The sequence below is a fragment of the Leucopleurus acutus genome, assembly GCF_964270905.1.
Source record: "Leucopleurus acutus genome assembly, chromosome: 13".
NCBI classification, from domain to species: domain Eukaryota; kingdom Metazoa; phylum Chordata; class Mammalia; order Artiodactyla; family Delphinidae; genus Leucopleurus; species Leucopleurus acutus.
Genome location: NC_139155.1, coordinates 41,095,990 through 41,112,969, shown reverse-complemented (window position 1 = coordinate 41,112,969; position 16,980 = coordinate 41,095,990). Strand labels below are relative to the sequence as shown.

The 16,980-nt window shown below is 38.1% G+C and overlaps 1 protein-coding gene across 9 annotated transcripts in view; it reads left to right on the top strand.

The window, feature by feature from the left end:
• Window positions 1–1,065: 1,065 nt before the first annotated feature.
• DTNA (dystrobrevin alpha) overlaps window positions 1,066–16,980 on the top strand; it is a gene marked incomplete at both ends in the record, with an annotated part of 127,938 nt that continues 112,023 nt past the window's right edge. For all 9 annotated transcript variants that reach the window (XM_082853650.1, XM_082853649.1, XM_082853648.1 and 6 more), the window contains 2 exons: window positions 1,066–1,132; window positions 15,951–16,031. In XM_082853650.1, coding sequence (XP_082709776.1) covers window positions 1,066–1,132; window positions 15,951–16,031 — 148 coding nt within the window. The remainder of the gene's footprint in view (window positions 1,133–15,950; window positions 16,032–16,980) is intronic.

The window sequence follows — 16,980 nt, the reverse complement described above, 5'->3', positions numbered from 1 at the left end:
GAAGGATAACTGCAACTTATCCATTCATAGGCTGAGGGCAATCCAGGCAAAAATAATAACAATAACATGAGCAAAATTCATATTTGAAAAAGAACAGGGTCCATGGAAAGCCAAAAAGATCAGCTGTGCCTTCTGTTTACCATGCCTGAATCAAAACATATATATATGTATATAAGTGTATGTATATATGCGTGTGTGAGAGAGAAAACCTTGGTTTTTAAAAGCTTAATTTGCTATAACAAAAAATCAACTCCATCAACCTATAAAACATGTATATTTAGCCCAAAACCCTCTGTCGGGCTAAACAACATTTCCATTATCTTTCTCATTATTTTCTTTTTCCTTAAGTCAAATTTTAATTTAAAAATTTTTTTTATTCTCCATTTTAACTGTTGGTGTTTTCGTAGTATTTTTTAAGTAGTTCTGTTGCAGACGATAGTATGATTAAGTAGAGCTAGGTAAACCTAACCACTTTGCCTGAAATTGTTATGTACAGAAAAACAGTTGCAGGTTCCAAACATTTAAATTAGAAATGAACATTTAGGAAATGACCTTCTTCTAAATTGAGGTTTTGAGTGCACACAGGACAAGCTGTAACAGAATGTAGTGGAAAGCAGACTGGTCTTGGAGTACACAAGTCTATGCCATTTCCCTTACTATGTCCATGAGACTCTCAATCTCATCATTTCTTGAATGGGATCTGTAATATCTGCTCTATATTATTCATAGGTATTCCCAAAATTGAAAGAGGAACTCTATGTGAAATGCATCACCGAACAGATGGTAGAGGGTTCCGTTATAGCACAAGGTGATCTGCTCTTGTAGTTATTTGTACATTAGAAAATAAAAATTTTACACCCCCTTCCACAACTACAATATTATATATGGATAATATGTACAACCATTTAAGTTAGTCAAAGTAAAGCTATTCTTTTTACAGACACAGTTTTAAGTAGTTGGTGTCTACGTCTGTGGCATGACCATAGCAAGTGTGTTTATGTAGAAATGGCTGTTTGCTTTATTAACATGAGGCTAATACACATTGTAACCATTTTGTCTCATAGAATGATTGAAGATAGTGGGAAAAGAGGAAATACCATGGCAGAAAGAAGACAGCTGTTTGCAGAGATGAGTAAGTATGGAACTTTGAAGGAACACCCTTGAATACTCATGGAAGGCTGGAAACAACCACTTAATCCTTATGACATTTGTACTTTTCCCTAAAATCCTAAAGTCGTTACATAAAGTGTATGTTTAGGCGTTTTTGCCTCCTCTTGAGTAAGAATTAAATTAGACAGTGAATCATCATAATTTGTTACTAAGACTGTATATCTTATATGAAAGAAAAAGTTTCGTGGACCTGAATGTATATATACATACACAGATGCTTAATAAACACTATTTAGTGTTGGCATTAATACAGTCCACTAAACTTCAAAGTCTGTGTTCATTTCCCTGTACTACCACAGGGTCTGGCACATTGCAGGAAATAGATGAAAATTTTGAAATGAATCATTGAATGTCTTACCCACAAAACAATATCATATGTTCATATGGGAAAGAGGAGTCAGGCGTGATTACCAGACCAAGCTATAAGCTGTCATTTGAACTTCATGCAACGGGGGACAAGCTGTCCTACAAACTAGTTTCTAAAAAGTGAAAAGGAAAACAAAGGTTTAAAAGAGCTTGGAGGTGACCTGCTATGCAAGGAAAACCAAACCAAGACTATATTTACTGACTCCAATGGAGAACTCATTAAATAAAGATTGTTGGTTTATGTAAATGCAAGGTTGCTGTGTAAGTAATTGGGTGGTAGTATCTCCTTCTAGACCATTTTTCTTATTCATAAGGAAGAAGAACTTGACATTGGGGGGAGAACACACATCTCAAATTAAATGTTATAAAGAAAAAAGTACGATTCTCTTATGGGCTTTTTATCTCTCCTTCCCTGCAGAAGGAATGAGGATGAGCAGAAGTGAGTCGTAAGCCTTTTACTCGGGGAAGCCAAGAGGCAAAATTAGGCTTCTACTGAAGATTGAAACTGATTGGCAAGAATGAGGGTCAGAGCAGATAAAGGAAAGCCCCAGGCAATAAGATTCACATTTTCCTTTATCATTTCCCAATAATCTGGAGGCACCAAGACAGCATTAGAACTAACAAAGAGGAAGGAAAATTAAAATTGATGTGGAGAATCTCAATCATGCTCCTTGCTTTTTCCAGTTTTAGGAACATGTCTAAAGTGCCTGTGACAGTTTCAGACATGACCTTCCAATTTCCATGTCTGATACTGTAGCCTCACTTCTGGCCTGACCAGTCATCTGGAACTGTGACCTTTGTTGATACAAATCTGACAGAGGAAGGAACCTAGTTACTGCCTGGCCATCTAGACAAAATCCAAAGCAGCACAGGTATCCTCTCGTATCATAGATTCTTAGACTGAAGAGGCAAGGGCTCTGTATATCATGGACCAGTGTTTTGTCAGAAAAAGAAAAAAAACATTAATTTTTAACATAGAAAAGCAATAAAGTCTTAGAGGAAATCTTTAAATTTATCATTGTTACATTAAAGACCGTATTAGCCAACAGACTGTAAGAATTTTAAAAGTGTGCTTATGTCATGATTTTATAACATTTATCTGAATTTAAGTACATAATCCCAGCTCCTTCTAAACCTGGTGCAGTGTCTGGCACAGACAAACACATGTCACAAATGTCTTTTGAATTAAAGTTGTCCAACTCAGGGCTTCCCTGGTGGCGCAGTGGTTGGGGGTCCGCCTGCCGATGCGGGGCACACGGGTTCGTGCCCCGGTCTGGGAGGATCCCACGTTTCGCGGAGCAGCTGGGCCCGTGAGCCATGGCCGATGAGCCTGCGCATCCGGAGCCTGTGCTCCGCAACAGGAGAGGCCACAACAGTGAGAGGCCCGCGTACCGCAAAAAAAAAAAAAAAGTTGTCCAACTCAAAGAAAAATCAACATAAGTTTTATAGCCATAGAAACAGAAAAGCTCTAAATTTTTCAAATGAGAGAGACTTAGGAAAATTGTGCATTCATTTCCCAAATTGTAACTTAACCTTTTCATAGAAGCTTCTCAGGGAGGTCATACAGTTTATTAAATCATTTTGAGTTCTCCTGGTTAGTGATCAAAATAGTTAAGCAAGCCACACAGATATGTATCTTTCTTCCGTTCTTCCGCTCTTCAAAAGCAAGTAAACACATCTGACCTTAACAATTCATTAGTGAGCATCGTGTTCAGATTAACACTAAATAGGACACACGTCCACAGTAAGTGGGATTCTGCCAGATAAAGCAGTTGGCTGATTTCAACAGGAGAAATTGATTTTGATAGTCTGTCAGACAAAAGAGAAATGTAATCTCATTGAGAATGTGTTAAATATTTGAAAAATATATGGGTTACCCCAGTTCTATCAGCAGGACACCAAAGAAAACAAGGAAACTATTATCAGAGAAGACTGACATCGAAACTTAGAAAGTAACTTCTTCCAGGGATCTATGATGTCTAGACAGGGAGCTGAAAAAGAAGGTAGAACTTGTAAATCTGGTCAGCTAAGAATCACCTAGAAGTAGTTCTTTAGAAACATGAAAGGAAAGTGCTGAAGAGTTTCTTGGTTTTGGAAATTGCAAATGTCACAGGAAAAAAAGAAAGCAGTTAAGAAGGCAGGGAAGACTTCTTTCAATACTATTGTGAGAGGGGAGAGAGATGGAACTCAGCTCTGCCAGAACCAAAGACAGGAGGGTTTTTAAGCACTGGGGTGAGCTAGAGCAGAAGTACTGGAGGATACCAGAGGGGAAGTTGGTCAACTGTGTTTACTCATTGTCTCAATGAGGAAGTTAGGCTCCTACCCTCCCACAGAGACTAGGAGATCTCCTTCAATGATTTCATTTCCAAAGAATGGCTCCCAGTCCTTGAGAAAGATATTCCTGGGTTGTAAAACTGGCAAAAGTCTGGGAGGTTTACCTCCCAGAAAAGTAAAGTAAGTGCTCTAAGAAAAGGGAGATCAAAGACTTAGAGTCAGGAAGAAACCTCCCAGAAAAGTAAAGTAAGTGCTCTAAGAAAAGGGAGATCAAAGACTTAGAGTCAGGAAGAAACCTGTCTAAAGGTTAGTCAAGCTGAGGGGAACCTTACAAAAGCAAAAGAGCAGAGAACACAGAAAACAGGGTGACGATTTTTTTAATTTAATTTAATTTTTTTTATAGATAGCAGGTTCTTATCAGTCATCAGTTTTATACAAATCAGTGTATACATGTCAATCCCAATCTCCCAATTCATCACACCACCACCCCACTCCCGCCACTTTCCCCCCTTGGTGTCCATACGTTTGTTCTCTACATTTGTGTCTCAATTTCTGCCCTGCAAACCATTTCATCTCTACCATTTTCTAGGTTCCACATATATGCGTTAATATACGATATTTGTTTTTCTCTTTCTGACTTACTTCACTCTGTTTGACAGTCTCTAGATGCATCCACGTTTTTACAAATGACCGAATTTCATTCCTTTTTATGGCTGAGTAATATTCCATTGTATATATGTACCACATCTTCTTTATCCATTCGTCTGTCGGTGGGCATTTAGGTTGCTTCCATGACCTGGCTATTGTAAATAGTGCTACAATGAACATTGGGGTGCATGTATCTTTTTGAATTATGGTTTTCTCTGGGTATATGCCCAGTAGTGGGATTGCTGGGTCATATGGTAATTCTATTTTTAGTTCTTTAAGGAACCTCCATACTGTTCTCCATAGTGGCTGTATCAATTTACATTCCCACCAACAGTGCAAGAGGGTTCCCTTTTCTCCACACCCTCTCCAGCATTTATTGTTTGTAGATTTTCTGGTGATACCATTCTAACTGGTGTGAGGTGATACTTCATTGTAGTTTTGATTTGCATTCTCTAATAATTAATGATGCTGAGCAGCTTTTCATGTGCCTCTTGGCAATCTGTATGTCTTCTTTGGAGAAATGTCTATTTAGGTCTTCTGCCCATTTTTGGATTGGGTTGTTTGTTTTTTTAATATTGAGCTGCCTGAGGTGTTTATGTATTTTGGAGATTAATCCTTTGTCCGTTGATTCATTTGCAAATATTTTTGCCCATTCTGAGGGTTGTCTTTTCATCTTGTTTATGGTTTCCTTTGCTGTGCAAAAGTTTTGAAGTTTCATTAGGTCCCATTTGTTTATTTTTGGTTTTATTTCCATTACTCTAGGAAATGGATCAAAAAAGATCTTGCTGTGATTTATGTCAAAGAGTGTTCTTCCTATGTTTTCCTCTAAGAGTTTTATAGTGCCCAGTATTACATTTAGGTCTCTAATCCATTTTGAGTTTATTTTTGTGTATGGTGTTAAGGAGTGTTCTAATTTCATTCTTTTACATGTAGCTGTCCAGCTTTTCCAGCACCACTTATTGAAGAGACTGTCTTTTCTCCATTGTATATCCTTGCCTCCTTTGTCATAGATTAGTTGACCATAGGAGCATGGGTTTCTCTCTGGGCTTTCTATCCTGTTCCATTGATCTATATTTCTGTTTTGGTGCCAGTACCATATTGTCTTGATTACGCTTTGTAATATAGTCTGAAGTCAGGGAGTCTGATTCCTCCAGCTCCGTTTTTTTCCCTCAGCACTGCTTTGGCTATTCAGGGTCTTTTGTGTCTTCATAAAAATTTTGAGATTTTCTGTTCTAGTTCTGTAGAAAATGCCATTGGTAATTTGATAGGGATTGCATTGAATCTGTAGATTGCTTTGAGTCATTTTCACAATATTGATTCTTCCAATCCAAGAACATGGTATATGTCTCCATCTATTGGTATCATCTTTAATTTCTTTCATCAGTGTCTTATAGTTTTTTGCATACAGGTCTTTTGTCTCCCTGGGTAGGTTTATTCCTAGGTATTTTATTCTTTTTGTTGCAGTGGTAAATGGGAGTGTTTCCTTAATGTCCTTTTCAGATTATTCATCATTACTGTATAGGAATGCAAGAGATTTCTGTGCATTAATTTTGTATCCTGCTACATTACCAAATTCATTGATTAACTGTAGTAGTTTTCTGGTGGCATCTTTAGGATTCTCTATGTATAGTATCATGTCATCTGCAAACAGTGACAGTTTTACTTCTTCTTTTCCAATTTGTATTCCTTTTATTTCTTTTTCTTCTCTGATTGCTGTGGCTAGGACTTCCAAAACTATGTTGAATAATAGTGGTGAGAGTGGACATCCTTGTCTTGTTCCTGATCTTAGAGGAAATAGTTTCAGTGTTTCACCATTGAGAATGATGTTTGCTGTGGGTTTGTAATATATGGCCTTTATTATGTTGAGGTAGGTTCCCTCTATGCCACTTTCTGGAGAGTTTTTATCATAAATGGGTGTTGAATTTTGACAAAAGCCTTTTCTGCATCTATCGAGATGATCATGTGGTTTTTAATTCTTCAATTTGTTAATATGGTGTATCACATTGATTGATTTGCATATATTGAAGAATCCTTGCATCGCTGGGATAAATCCCACTTGATCCTGGTGTATGATCCTTTTAATGTGTATTTGGATTCTGTTTGCTGGTATTTTGTTGAGGATTTTTTTATCTGTATTCATCAGTGATATTGGTCTGTAATTTTCTTTTTTTGTAGTATCTTTGTCTGGTTTTGGTATCAGGGTGATAGTGACCTCATATAATGAGTTTGGGAGTGTTCCTTCCCCTGCAGTTTTTTGGAAGAATTTGAGAAGGATAGGTGTTAGCTCTTCTTTAAGTGTTTGATAGAATTCACCTGTGAAGCCATCTGGTCCTGGACTTTTGTTTGTAGGAAGATTTTTAATCACAGTTTCAATTTCATTACTTGTGATTGAACTGTTCATATTTTCTATTTCTTCCTGGTTCAGTCATGGAAGGTTATACCTTTGTAAGAATTTGTCCATTTCTTCCAGGTTGTCCCTTTTATTGGCATAGTGTTGCTTGTAGTAGTCTCTTAAGATGCTTTGTATTTCTGCAGTGTCCATTGTAACTTCTCCCTTTTCATTTCTAATTTTAATGATTTGAGTCCTCTCCCTCTTTTTCTTGATCAGTCTGGCTAATGGTTTATCAATTGTGTTTATCTTCTCAAGGAACCAGCTTTTGGTTCTATTGATCTTTGCTATTGTTTTCTTTGTTTTTATTTCATTTATTTCTGCTCTGATCTTGATGATTTCTTTCCTTCTGCTAACTTTGGGTTTTGTTTGTTCTTCTTTCTCTAGTTCCTTTAGGTGTAACGTTAGATTGTTTATTTGAGATTTTTCTAGTTTCTTGAGGTAGGCTTGTATAGCTATAAACTTCCCTCTTAGAACTGCTTTAGCTGCATCTCATAGGTTTTGGATCATCGTCTTTTCATTGTCATTTGTCTCTAGGTATTTTCTGATTTCCTCTTTGATTTCTTCTGTGATCTCTTGGTTATTTAGTAATGTATTGTTTAGCCTCCATTTGTTTGTCTTTTTTACATTTTTTTCCCTGTAATTGATTTCTAATCTCATAGCATTGTGGTCAGAAAAGATGCTTCATATGATTTCAATTTTCTTAACTTTACTGAGGCTTGATTTGTGACCCTAGATATGATCTATCCTGGAGAATGTTCTGTGTGCACTTGAGAAGAAAGTATAATCTGCTGTTTTGGGATGGGATATCCTATAGATATCAATGAAATCTATCTGGTCTATTTTGTCCTTTAAAGCTTGTGTTTCCGTATTAATTTTCTGTTGGATCATCTATCCATTGGTGTAAGTGAAGTGTTAAGGTCCCCCAGTAATCGATGTGTTACTGTCGATTTCCTCTTTTAGAGCTGTTAGCAGTTGTCTTATGTATTGAGGTGCTCCTATGTTGAGTGCATATATTTTATAATTGTTATATCTTCTTCTCAGATTGATCCCTTGATCATTATGTAGTGTCCTTCCTTACCTCTTGTAACATTCTTTATTTTAAAGTAGACTTTATCTGATATGAGTAATGCTACTCCAGCTTTCTTTTGATTTCCACTTGCATAGAATATCTTTATCCATTCCCTCACTTTCAGTCTGTATGTGTCCCTAGGTCTGAAGTGGGTCTCTTGTAGACAGCATATATATGGGTCTTGTTTTTGCATCCATTCAGCAAACCTATGTCTTTTGGTTGGAGCATTTAATCCATTCATGTTTAAGGTGATTATCGATATGTTTGTTCCTATTACCATTTTCTTAATTGTTTTGGGTTTGTTTTTGTAGGTCCTTTTCTTCTCTTGTGTTTCCCACTTAGAGAAGTTCCTTTAGTTGTAGAGCTGGTTTGGTGGTGCTGAATTCTCTTAGCTTTTGCTTGTCTGTAAAGCATTTGATTTCTCTCTCAAATCTGAATGAGATCCTTGCCGGGTAGAGTAATCTTAGTTGTACATTCTTCTCTTCCATCACTTTAAGTATATCATGCCACTCCCTTCTGGCTTGTAAAGAAATCAGCTGTTAACCTTATGGGAGTTCTCTTGTATGTTATTTGTCATTTTTCCCTTGCTGCTTTCAATAATTTTTCTTTGTATTTAATTTTTGTCAGTTTGATTACTATGTGTCTTGGCATGTTTCTCCTTGGGTTTATCCTGCCTGGAACTCTGCGCTTCCTGGACTTGGGTGGCTATTTCCTTTCCCATGTTAGGGAAGTTTTCAACTATAATCTCTTCAAATATTTTCGCTGGTCCTTTCTCTCTCTCTTCTCCTTCTGGGACCCCTATAATGCAAATGATGTTGTGTTTGATGTTGTCCCAGAGGTCTCTTAGGCTGTCTTCATTTCTTTTCATTCTTTTTTCTTTATTCTGTTCCACAGCAGTGAATTCCACCATTCTGTCTACCAGGACACTTATCCGTTCTTCTGCCTCAGTTACTCTGCTATTGATTCCTTCTAGTGTATTTTTCTTTTCAGATATTGTATTGTTCATCTCTGTTTGTTTGTTCTTTAATTCTCTTAGATCTTTGTTAAACATTTCTTGCATCTTCTCTATCTTTGCCTGCATTCTTTTTCCTAGGTCCTGGATCATCTTCACTATCATTATTCTGAAATCTCTTTCTGGAAGATTACCTATCTCAGTTTCATTTAGTTGTTTTTCTGGAGTTTTATCTTGTTCCTTCATCTGGTACATAGCCCTCTGCCTTTTCATCTTGTCTATCTTTCTTTGATTGTGATTTTATTCCACATGCTGCAGGATTGTAGTTCTTCGTGCTTCTGCTGTCTGCCCTCAGGTAACAATTGATAAGAAGAACAATTGATAATAAATTTTGGCAAATTCAGGTGACTGTGACACATACATGTGTTAAACATCTACTCAGAGCTCATAACCGCAAGCAGCAGAAACAAAAACAAAAAGGCAAAGAAACAAAGTTAGGAGTAGCATGGACTCACAAATAAGCCAAAAAATAAAACTAAACCAAAAAAACAAAATACTGTGTGCCCACATACTTTGATTAAAAGCAATTTTGGGCAAGTTGCCCTAAACCAAAATTTCCCCTCAGTATAATGCTCTAATTATCAGTTTGCTTAGTACCTTAGATTAAAACTGAAAAGTAGTTTTCTGTTAAATGTAAATGTCATTCTCACCTTGGCCTTTTCAGCCATCAAGTAAGTTTATCAGGTCAAATAATTTCATCCAACTGGTTTTTAGCAGAATAAATTGTTTGTTCTCGGAATCAAGCTCCCTTTCTTCTCTGTTTTTCTGCTCTGAGAGCACATTTACTCTGCTTTGTATGACACTTACAAAGAATTTACAAAGGAAAGTTTTCTATGTCACTCATTCACGTGAACTTCTCCTTAGGGATGGACGCTGAACCTTTCCCTTCAAACCCATCCAGCTTAGATGCTGAATCAGTGTTGGTTTAAAAGCCTCAGAGCACAGGATAAGTAGGTTTTAATGGGAGGGAAATGATTGGAAAACACTCTTTCAGAACATGGAAGTCTGCCTAACAAGATGAGGAAGGTCCTGGGGAGAAAGCAGAGTGATACCAGTGGGCTCTGAGTGGAGGAGGGACCAGAAACCAAAGGGAGGCAAATGGAGGTGCTCAACAAACACTGTTGAGTGGTTCAAAGGCAGACCGTCCTTCTTCAGAATATTGACAGCAGTCAGCATGTGCGTAGTTGGAATGGCACCTGAAGCGTGATTTGGCAATGCACACTATGAGTTTTAGGAAAACTGATTTCAAAAATTCAAGGAAACAACGTTAATGATCCCACTCCCATGAGCCATGGTGGATACAGTGACTATTTTCACTTTCATCTTCATTTCTCGTGCTCTTTAGCACTTTGGGGATGTCAACACCATGGGTCACCATTCTGGAAATTCTTCCTTATGTCACCATTGTAGTCCGGTCTCCTATTTTTTCTGACCACTCTACTTCTCTTTTTCTGTCTCTTAGTAGCCTCCAGACACCCTGAAGTCAGATTTTAACCAAAGTTTTGTTCTTGACCGCTTCTCTCCCTATACAGTTTGACTTTCTCTCAAGGCTTCACCGTTATTGTTATGGCTGTCAAGTGTTCAAGGTGTCCTTCAAAACCGCACCCCATGTTCTCAGGAACCAGCTTATCCAGAATAGTCAGCATGTAAAGTCAGTGTCCCTTCCAGACTTGGCTTCTCACTGTCAAATCTTCTGCTGATGAAGCACCTTGAGATAGGCTCACCATTAGCTCCATTAACTCCCCATCATAACAAAGCAATGTCCCACCAAGGCTGCCACTTTCCGGTATTTCCAAAGCCACACAGTCCTTGAACAGCTACCAAGGGCGTTGTTCAGAAGTGGGGAGGAAGTTTCTAACCCCAAATTTGTGCCTCATTTTGTTATCTAGAATGTGGAATAACCCTACTTGTGCACACAGTCTCCTCTTGGGAAATATTCCCAGTCCTGGCTCAATTAAGGCACATTGGTACATTTTATATGTTTATTAATAATTCCTGGAATATAGTCCATATTAAGGAGTTCCATATCCAAATATCCCACTGACACTGGATATCTCCACTCGGACACCCCACAAGCAACTCAAACTCTGTAAGCCCAAAACTAAACCCTTCATCTTCCCACACCTACAGACCTGTTCCCCCTTGTTGGTACCTTAGCTCAATGAGGGCCAACCCATCCCACTGAGTTGTCTAAGATAGAAAGTTGAACATTATTTTTGACCCTAAAACTCCTTTGCCTGCTCTCTCTCACTCTCTTTCTCTTTTTCTGTCTCTCTCTCACACACACATACCCACACACACACATCCAGTCAATCATCAAGCATGAAAAAGAGTTTAGACATGGAGTTCATAGGCTTCATCTTTATTCTATAAATATTTGTTGGGTGAGTTTGAAAAATGAGTAAGAAATTTAAGAATCTGAATGATTTTATAAAAGGTTTTATAAATGAGCTATGAAAACATATAAGGCAAAACATATGAATTGTGTGAAACTGTTCAAAATGTAATGAACGAAGCTAAAGCCAAAAATTAGCTAATACAGGTTGGTTGGTCGGCTGGCTGGCTGGCTGGCTGGATGGATGGGTGGGTGGAAGGAATGAAAGAAGGCAGGAGGAAGGAAGGGACAGAGGGAGGGGAGGAGAAAAAATCTTGAAAAGAAGAGCTAAAGAAAGGAAAAACAGGATTTGCAGAAGGTAACAATGTGATCAGTCAGAATTTCTGAACTTGCATCTTTGCTTTCCTCTCTATCATTTTTTTCCAGCTATGACCTGAGTGTGAGAGGTTTGAGGAGATGTTGCAAGAGCATCAACTTGCCTTAAATGAATTATCTTTAAATTTTTCTTATGCAAAGTTTTAAATATATACAGAAGTAGAGAAAATACTATTCATCTCTACCCTTAATTATTTACCCCCAGCCCCCACCATATAATTATAAAACAAATCTAATCTAAGATATTATTTAGATGAGTCAAGTCTCCATGTTTTAAAGAATTATAGCCCAGTGATATAATAATAATGGAAAAGACACTATAAATTTGAGAAATAATTAAAAGGACATTGCAAAAAAATAGGGAAGTGCTGTACTGTTTTTTTATTAAAAAGGAAGAATTAGTTTCTTGAGAGTATAGAGTGTGAATTTGTTGTAGGTTTCAAGATAAAATGGATTTTTTTTCAGAACATGGACAAAATATAGTGGTAATCCTAGATATTTCAACATGCTAAGAATAAGGATTACTCTATTGACCTCATTTCCTTATTCATTTATCCAAATTCCATCTTTTTTATAAATGAATTAAGTCAGCTAATTTCCCTTTTTAATAAGGTTACTAGACTGCTAGCTCAGGAAAATACCATAGGATAAAAATGAACCTTAATTTCAGCAAGATACTAACAAAAGTCTCTTAGATTGTGCATGCGTTGGAAAAACATGAGCTGGATCTTCGTACAATTAGGTAGGGATTGTAACCATGTTGTGACCATGTCTGGAGGAATAAGTAATGGATTCATCAACTTGGAGGACAGCCTCCAGTTGTATTCTGGAAGACTCTGTGGACCTGGTCAGGTCTTAGATTTTAGGCAACGACTTGGACACAGAAGACATGAGACTACTCTCAAGGTAGGCTATGAATTTATAGACTTTCAAGAAGAGACCACACATGTCAAACTGAACTAAGTCCATGGATTATTGGGCCAGAGACAAATTTATTTTAAACAAGGTGGGTAAATGGAGCAAGAACCTGCCCAGCCTGTCTCAGTACAGCTTTTTTGGGTTCCAGAATCCATGATGGATCCCATGGTTGCCACTTACATGGTCCATGTGAGGCAATGGGCCGTTGTATCTGAAAAGCTAAACTTCACAGCTCACCACATCCCTTTTAATATTTAGGGCTTACATCCTTAGCCAGGAAGAACTTTCACAAACTGGAGACATTGACAGACCTCCAGACCCCTTCCTGAGGCTTGAACAAAACAGAGGGTCAGTTGAGTCCACATGGTGATGGGCAGAGGAGAGCAGTCAGTACACTCCTGACCCTAAGCATCATCTCTATGTCCCTCTTTACTGCATCCTGGAGAGCGGCACCTTAGCCAAATGCCCCCTAGGACCTCTATGAGATGGAGGAGCAGAGGGCCAAAGTTTCTCTTCTCAGAGGATGAGGTCTTGCTGGAACTAAGAAATTTAATCGTGTACTGCATCATAGTCGTTTTATACCTGGAGCTTAAATCATTATTTTTGAAGAACTTACATAAATCATCTATGTCTCTAATGTCTTCTTTTAAAGGATTATTTACAGATATTGAGATTCTCTTGATTATTGAGCCAAACTCAGCATCACTAAAAGTACATCTTCATCCAGGGGTAAAAGATTTAGCGTTCATGTATTTCTGATGGTCTCTGTGTCTCTGGTTATCCAGCATCCTAGAGAGTTCATTTCCCACATGAGCCTCTCAGATTTATAGAGGACATGAAACTGGGAAGGCCCTTTGAAATGCCAGTGACAAAATCAAAAATTTTTTAAATATCAGAAAGGTAGAAGCATGAGCTAAAAAGTAAAAGAAACTAAGATTAAATATGAAGTCCTACCTTTAGCCCCCAAATAAGCATTTAAATAGAAAGTAGAAAAGACCTAGCTTTTTTAATGAACTGCTAGCTTAGTAAGAGCCAGAAGAATGAGCTATCTATGAAAAAATTGCATCAGTAAATGTCCTCATCAATGGTGGTAACTATTGTATTCTATACATTCCATACAGGTGAGGCAATAGCTGTGTCATTTGGGTTAATTTTGTATATCTCATTTCAAGGAGGTATTAGCCAGCCATAGAACAGGATAACTTGAATGTTTAAGGGTCTGGTCTCCAAACCGTGTCTGATGATAATGAGAATAATAGCAACATCTATGTATTGAAGCCCATTATGTGCCATGCTCTGTGGTAGACCTTGTGTTGATACTCGAAATGACTTTGGACTTGGACATCTTCAACCTAAGAAGGTCAAGGATAAGCTACCTCCCCATCTAAACTTTAAACTCTGTGATGACAGAGACCTTTGTACATAATGTCCAGATGGTAATGAAGATGCTAATGATGATCATGATAGCTGCTTCCCAATCTTTGCGGAATAAATTAATCAGGTTTATAATAGACAGGGAGAAAAGGTTATATGGCTCCAGAAGGGAAACCAGATCAAACGGATTGAAGTTATAAGGAGGCGAATTAAAGCCCAAATATAAAGAAGAAATTTCTATCACTTATTGGTGCTCAGAAATGACACCTGAAACGTTATAAGGAGGTCTGTCTGCTATTAAGCGCTCACTAGGTACCAGCCACAGAGGTTACCAGCTGGTAAAGTTGATACTATTATCCTCATTTTGTACATGAAGAAATCGGATGGCAAGTAAAAACTTGTCAAAGTTCACACAACAAGGAAGAGAAAGATTAAGAGTTACTGACTTTAAAACTCATGTATTTTCACTAAATTATAATCATCTCTATCGTTGGAAATAATCTTACATGGACATTGTATAAATGTCCATCTACTGAGAACATGTGTAGGCAAATTCCTGCATTGGGTGAGGGTAAGTCCTACCTCTTTGATCCTTCGAGCACTCAGTATCAATGAGTCTGTTTGTCAAGTAATAAACTCTCATAAGAATGAATGTTTAATGATCTGCCTCATAACACCATAGAGTAATAGAAGTATTGATAGTATTTTTTATGAATCTAAAGAGATCAGTTTGAGGTGAGGAAATGATAAATGCTCTCAGTGAGGGACACTTGCTAATTGATCCCAAGTTTCATTAGGAAAGCACTTAATTGGCCTCCTAATATAATTGCTTCTAGGCCGGTTCATTTACTTGCTGCCCTAACTCTTCTAAAGCATTTCTGTAGCACATTTACTGGTAGAAAGAAGGTTCAATACATGTCAAAATATAGCCATATGCCTTAATATCTGTTATGAACCATAAACGTGGGCTTGAAGAGAACCAAATAGTTAGAAGTAGAGAAGAACAGACATTTGTTGAAAGTCTACTCTGTCCTAGAAATTAGCCCATTCAGAGGAGGGTGGGAGGATGGCCGGGAACTCAGGTGTCGATTTAACAAGCAGCCCATCTGCAGGGGATGGTTAGGAGACCGGCCCAAGCCCGGCAGAGGTTCGGGGGTAGAGAGCAGTGGGAAATGTTGTGGGGTGGGGTACATAGGATAGAAAGAGCCTGCAGAGGGGCTTGGATTCTGAGCTGAACATTCAGCCCTGTGCTGCAGGCATCAGAACCCATGCTGGATTCTTGAGTAGAGGAGTGGATGAGGAAAGTAGTCCAAGAATGTGGGGAACACGCTGTGTTAGGGAGGAACTGGAAGCCACAGTGTCAGAAATAGCAGGGGTTGTTTTTTAGAAAGGAGTCTCCTCTGAGGTTGACAGGAAGCATTGCAAGATAGACAGGAGTAATAATGATGCACTTACTGTATGCCAGGCAGTGTTCCCAGCGCTGTAGGTTATAGGCGCTCATTTATCCTTTTAACAATCCTATGAAATAAGTAGTAATATTGTTGTCAGTCCCATCTTCCAGGTGAGAAAACTGAGGCTTCTAAAAACAATTGGCCTAAAGTCACCAAGCAAAGATGACCGACATTCAGCCTGTGCTCACCTCACAGCCATGCTCTGATGACCACTTAAAATGATTATTTGATGATGTTACTGTCTGGTATCATCTAACTGTTTTAAGTCACAGCTTGAGCAGACTGTTCTCAGAAGCAGTAGACACCACAGGGCTGAGTTTGTGTTCCTTGGCCCATGAACATAGTCAATAACCTGATCTCCGTGCTGGATACATGTGCTGCCTTCCCGCAGAACCTGAGGAATATGGGACAGACCTTTTCAAGTCTTAAAGTTAAACTTATATTCTAATAATGATAAAAATCAAATTAAGCGTATAGTTTAGATCTGTCGTTGTTTTATTTATAAACATTATCACTTTCTTTCCCCACGCATGGCACACCACATGTGTACGTTTTTCTCCCCCCAGGGGCTCAAGATCTGGATCGCATCCGACTCTCCACCTACAGAACAGCATGCAAGCTGAGGTTTGTTCAGAAGAAATGCAACTGTAAGTATGCCAGCTGTTTGGACTAATTACCCTCATGAATCCTATAGTTTACATTTGTTACTTAGTTTATTAAAAGTAGGCTTTCTTGCAAGTATTGATAAAAATATGTTTATACAACAGTAGAAAGAGTATTATGGTGCACAAATGGTAGAAAGACTATTCCCAAGTAATTCTGAAGGCTTAATGGCTCAACTGCTAAAGTATTGGAATGGATGGGCCTCTGGATATGTATATAATCCTGCCCTTGGAATGGTTTAAATCCGGATGGATGGTTTTCTTCTTTTCTCTAGCTTTGGTATTATAAATACAGTGCCAGCAAAATCGTTTCAAAGATCTTAGAAAATATCAAACATTAAGTCCTCCTTATATTTCCTTTACAAATATAGGAAAATGTCTACAACCTCCTGGAGAACATTTAAGTTACTTTCTGAAACTACAAAAATTAGCCCTTGGTATCAGAGTATTAACTACTTTTGCCTACATCAGACAATAACAAGAGAAGAGACAATGCTTAAAGAAACAAAGAAACTTGCTTCAACTTTTTCCCAAATTTTAACATGTAAGCAGCAACCTAGCTCACTATTCACAGTGAGCAGGTTCACATTCCTTGCCAGGTCAATGCTTCCATTAGATTATCACATCCATTTTCTCTTGGAAAATATATTGCTTCAAAGTTCATTTATATGAGCTTACTCTTTCCTTTTTTGAAAACTGACTGCTATAAAAATTAATAACTGTTCTCATTCTCTAATTAGTATCAGGTGAATTTTAAAAATGAAAACCGTAAAGTTCTCCTGCATACATAGACATAGTTCTTGAATATGTGGCAGGGGGACTAGGCACTTGGTGAACGTAGAAATCAGCCATGTCCACATCTCTACCCTCCCAGAGTCTCCGGCAGATGCTTCTTGGGGCCCTGGGCAGACCCCGCCCCCCAGCCACAGGCTCC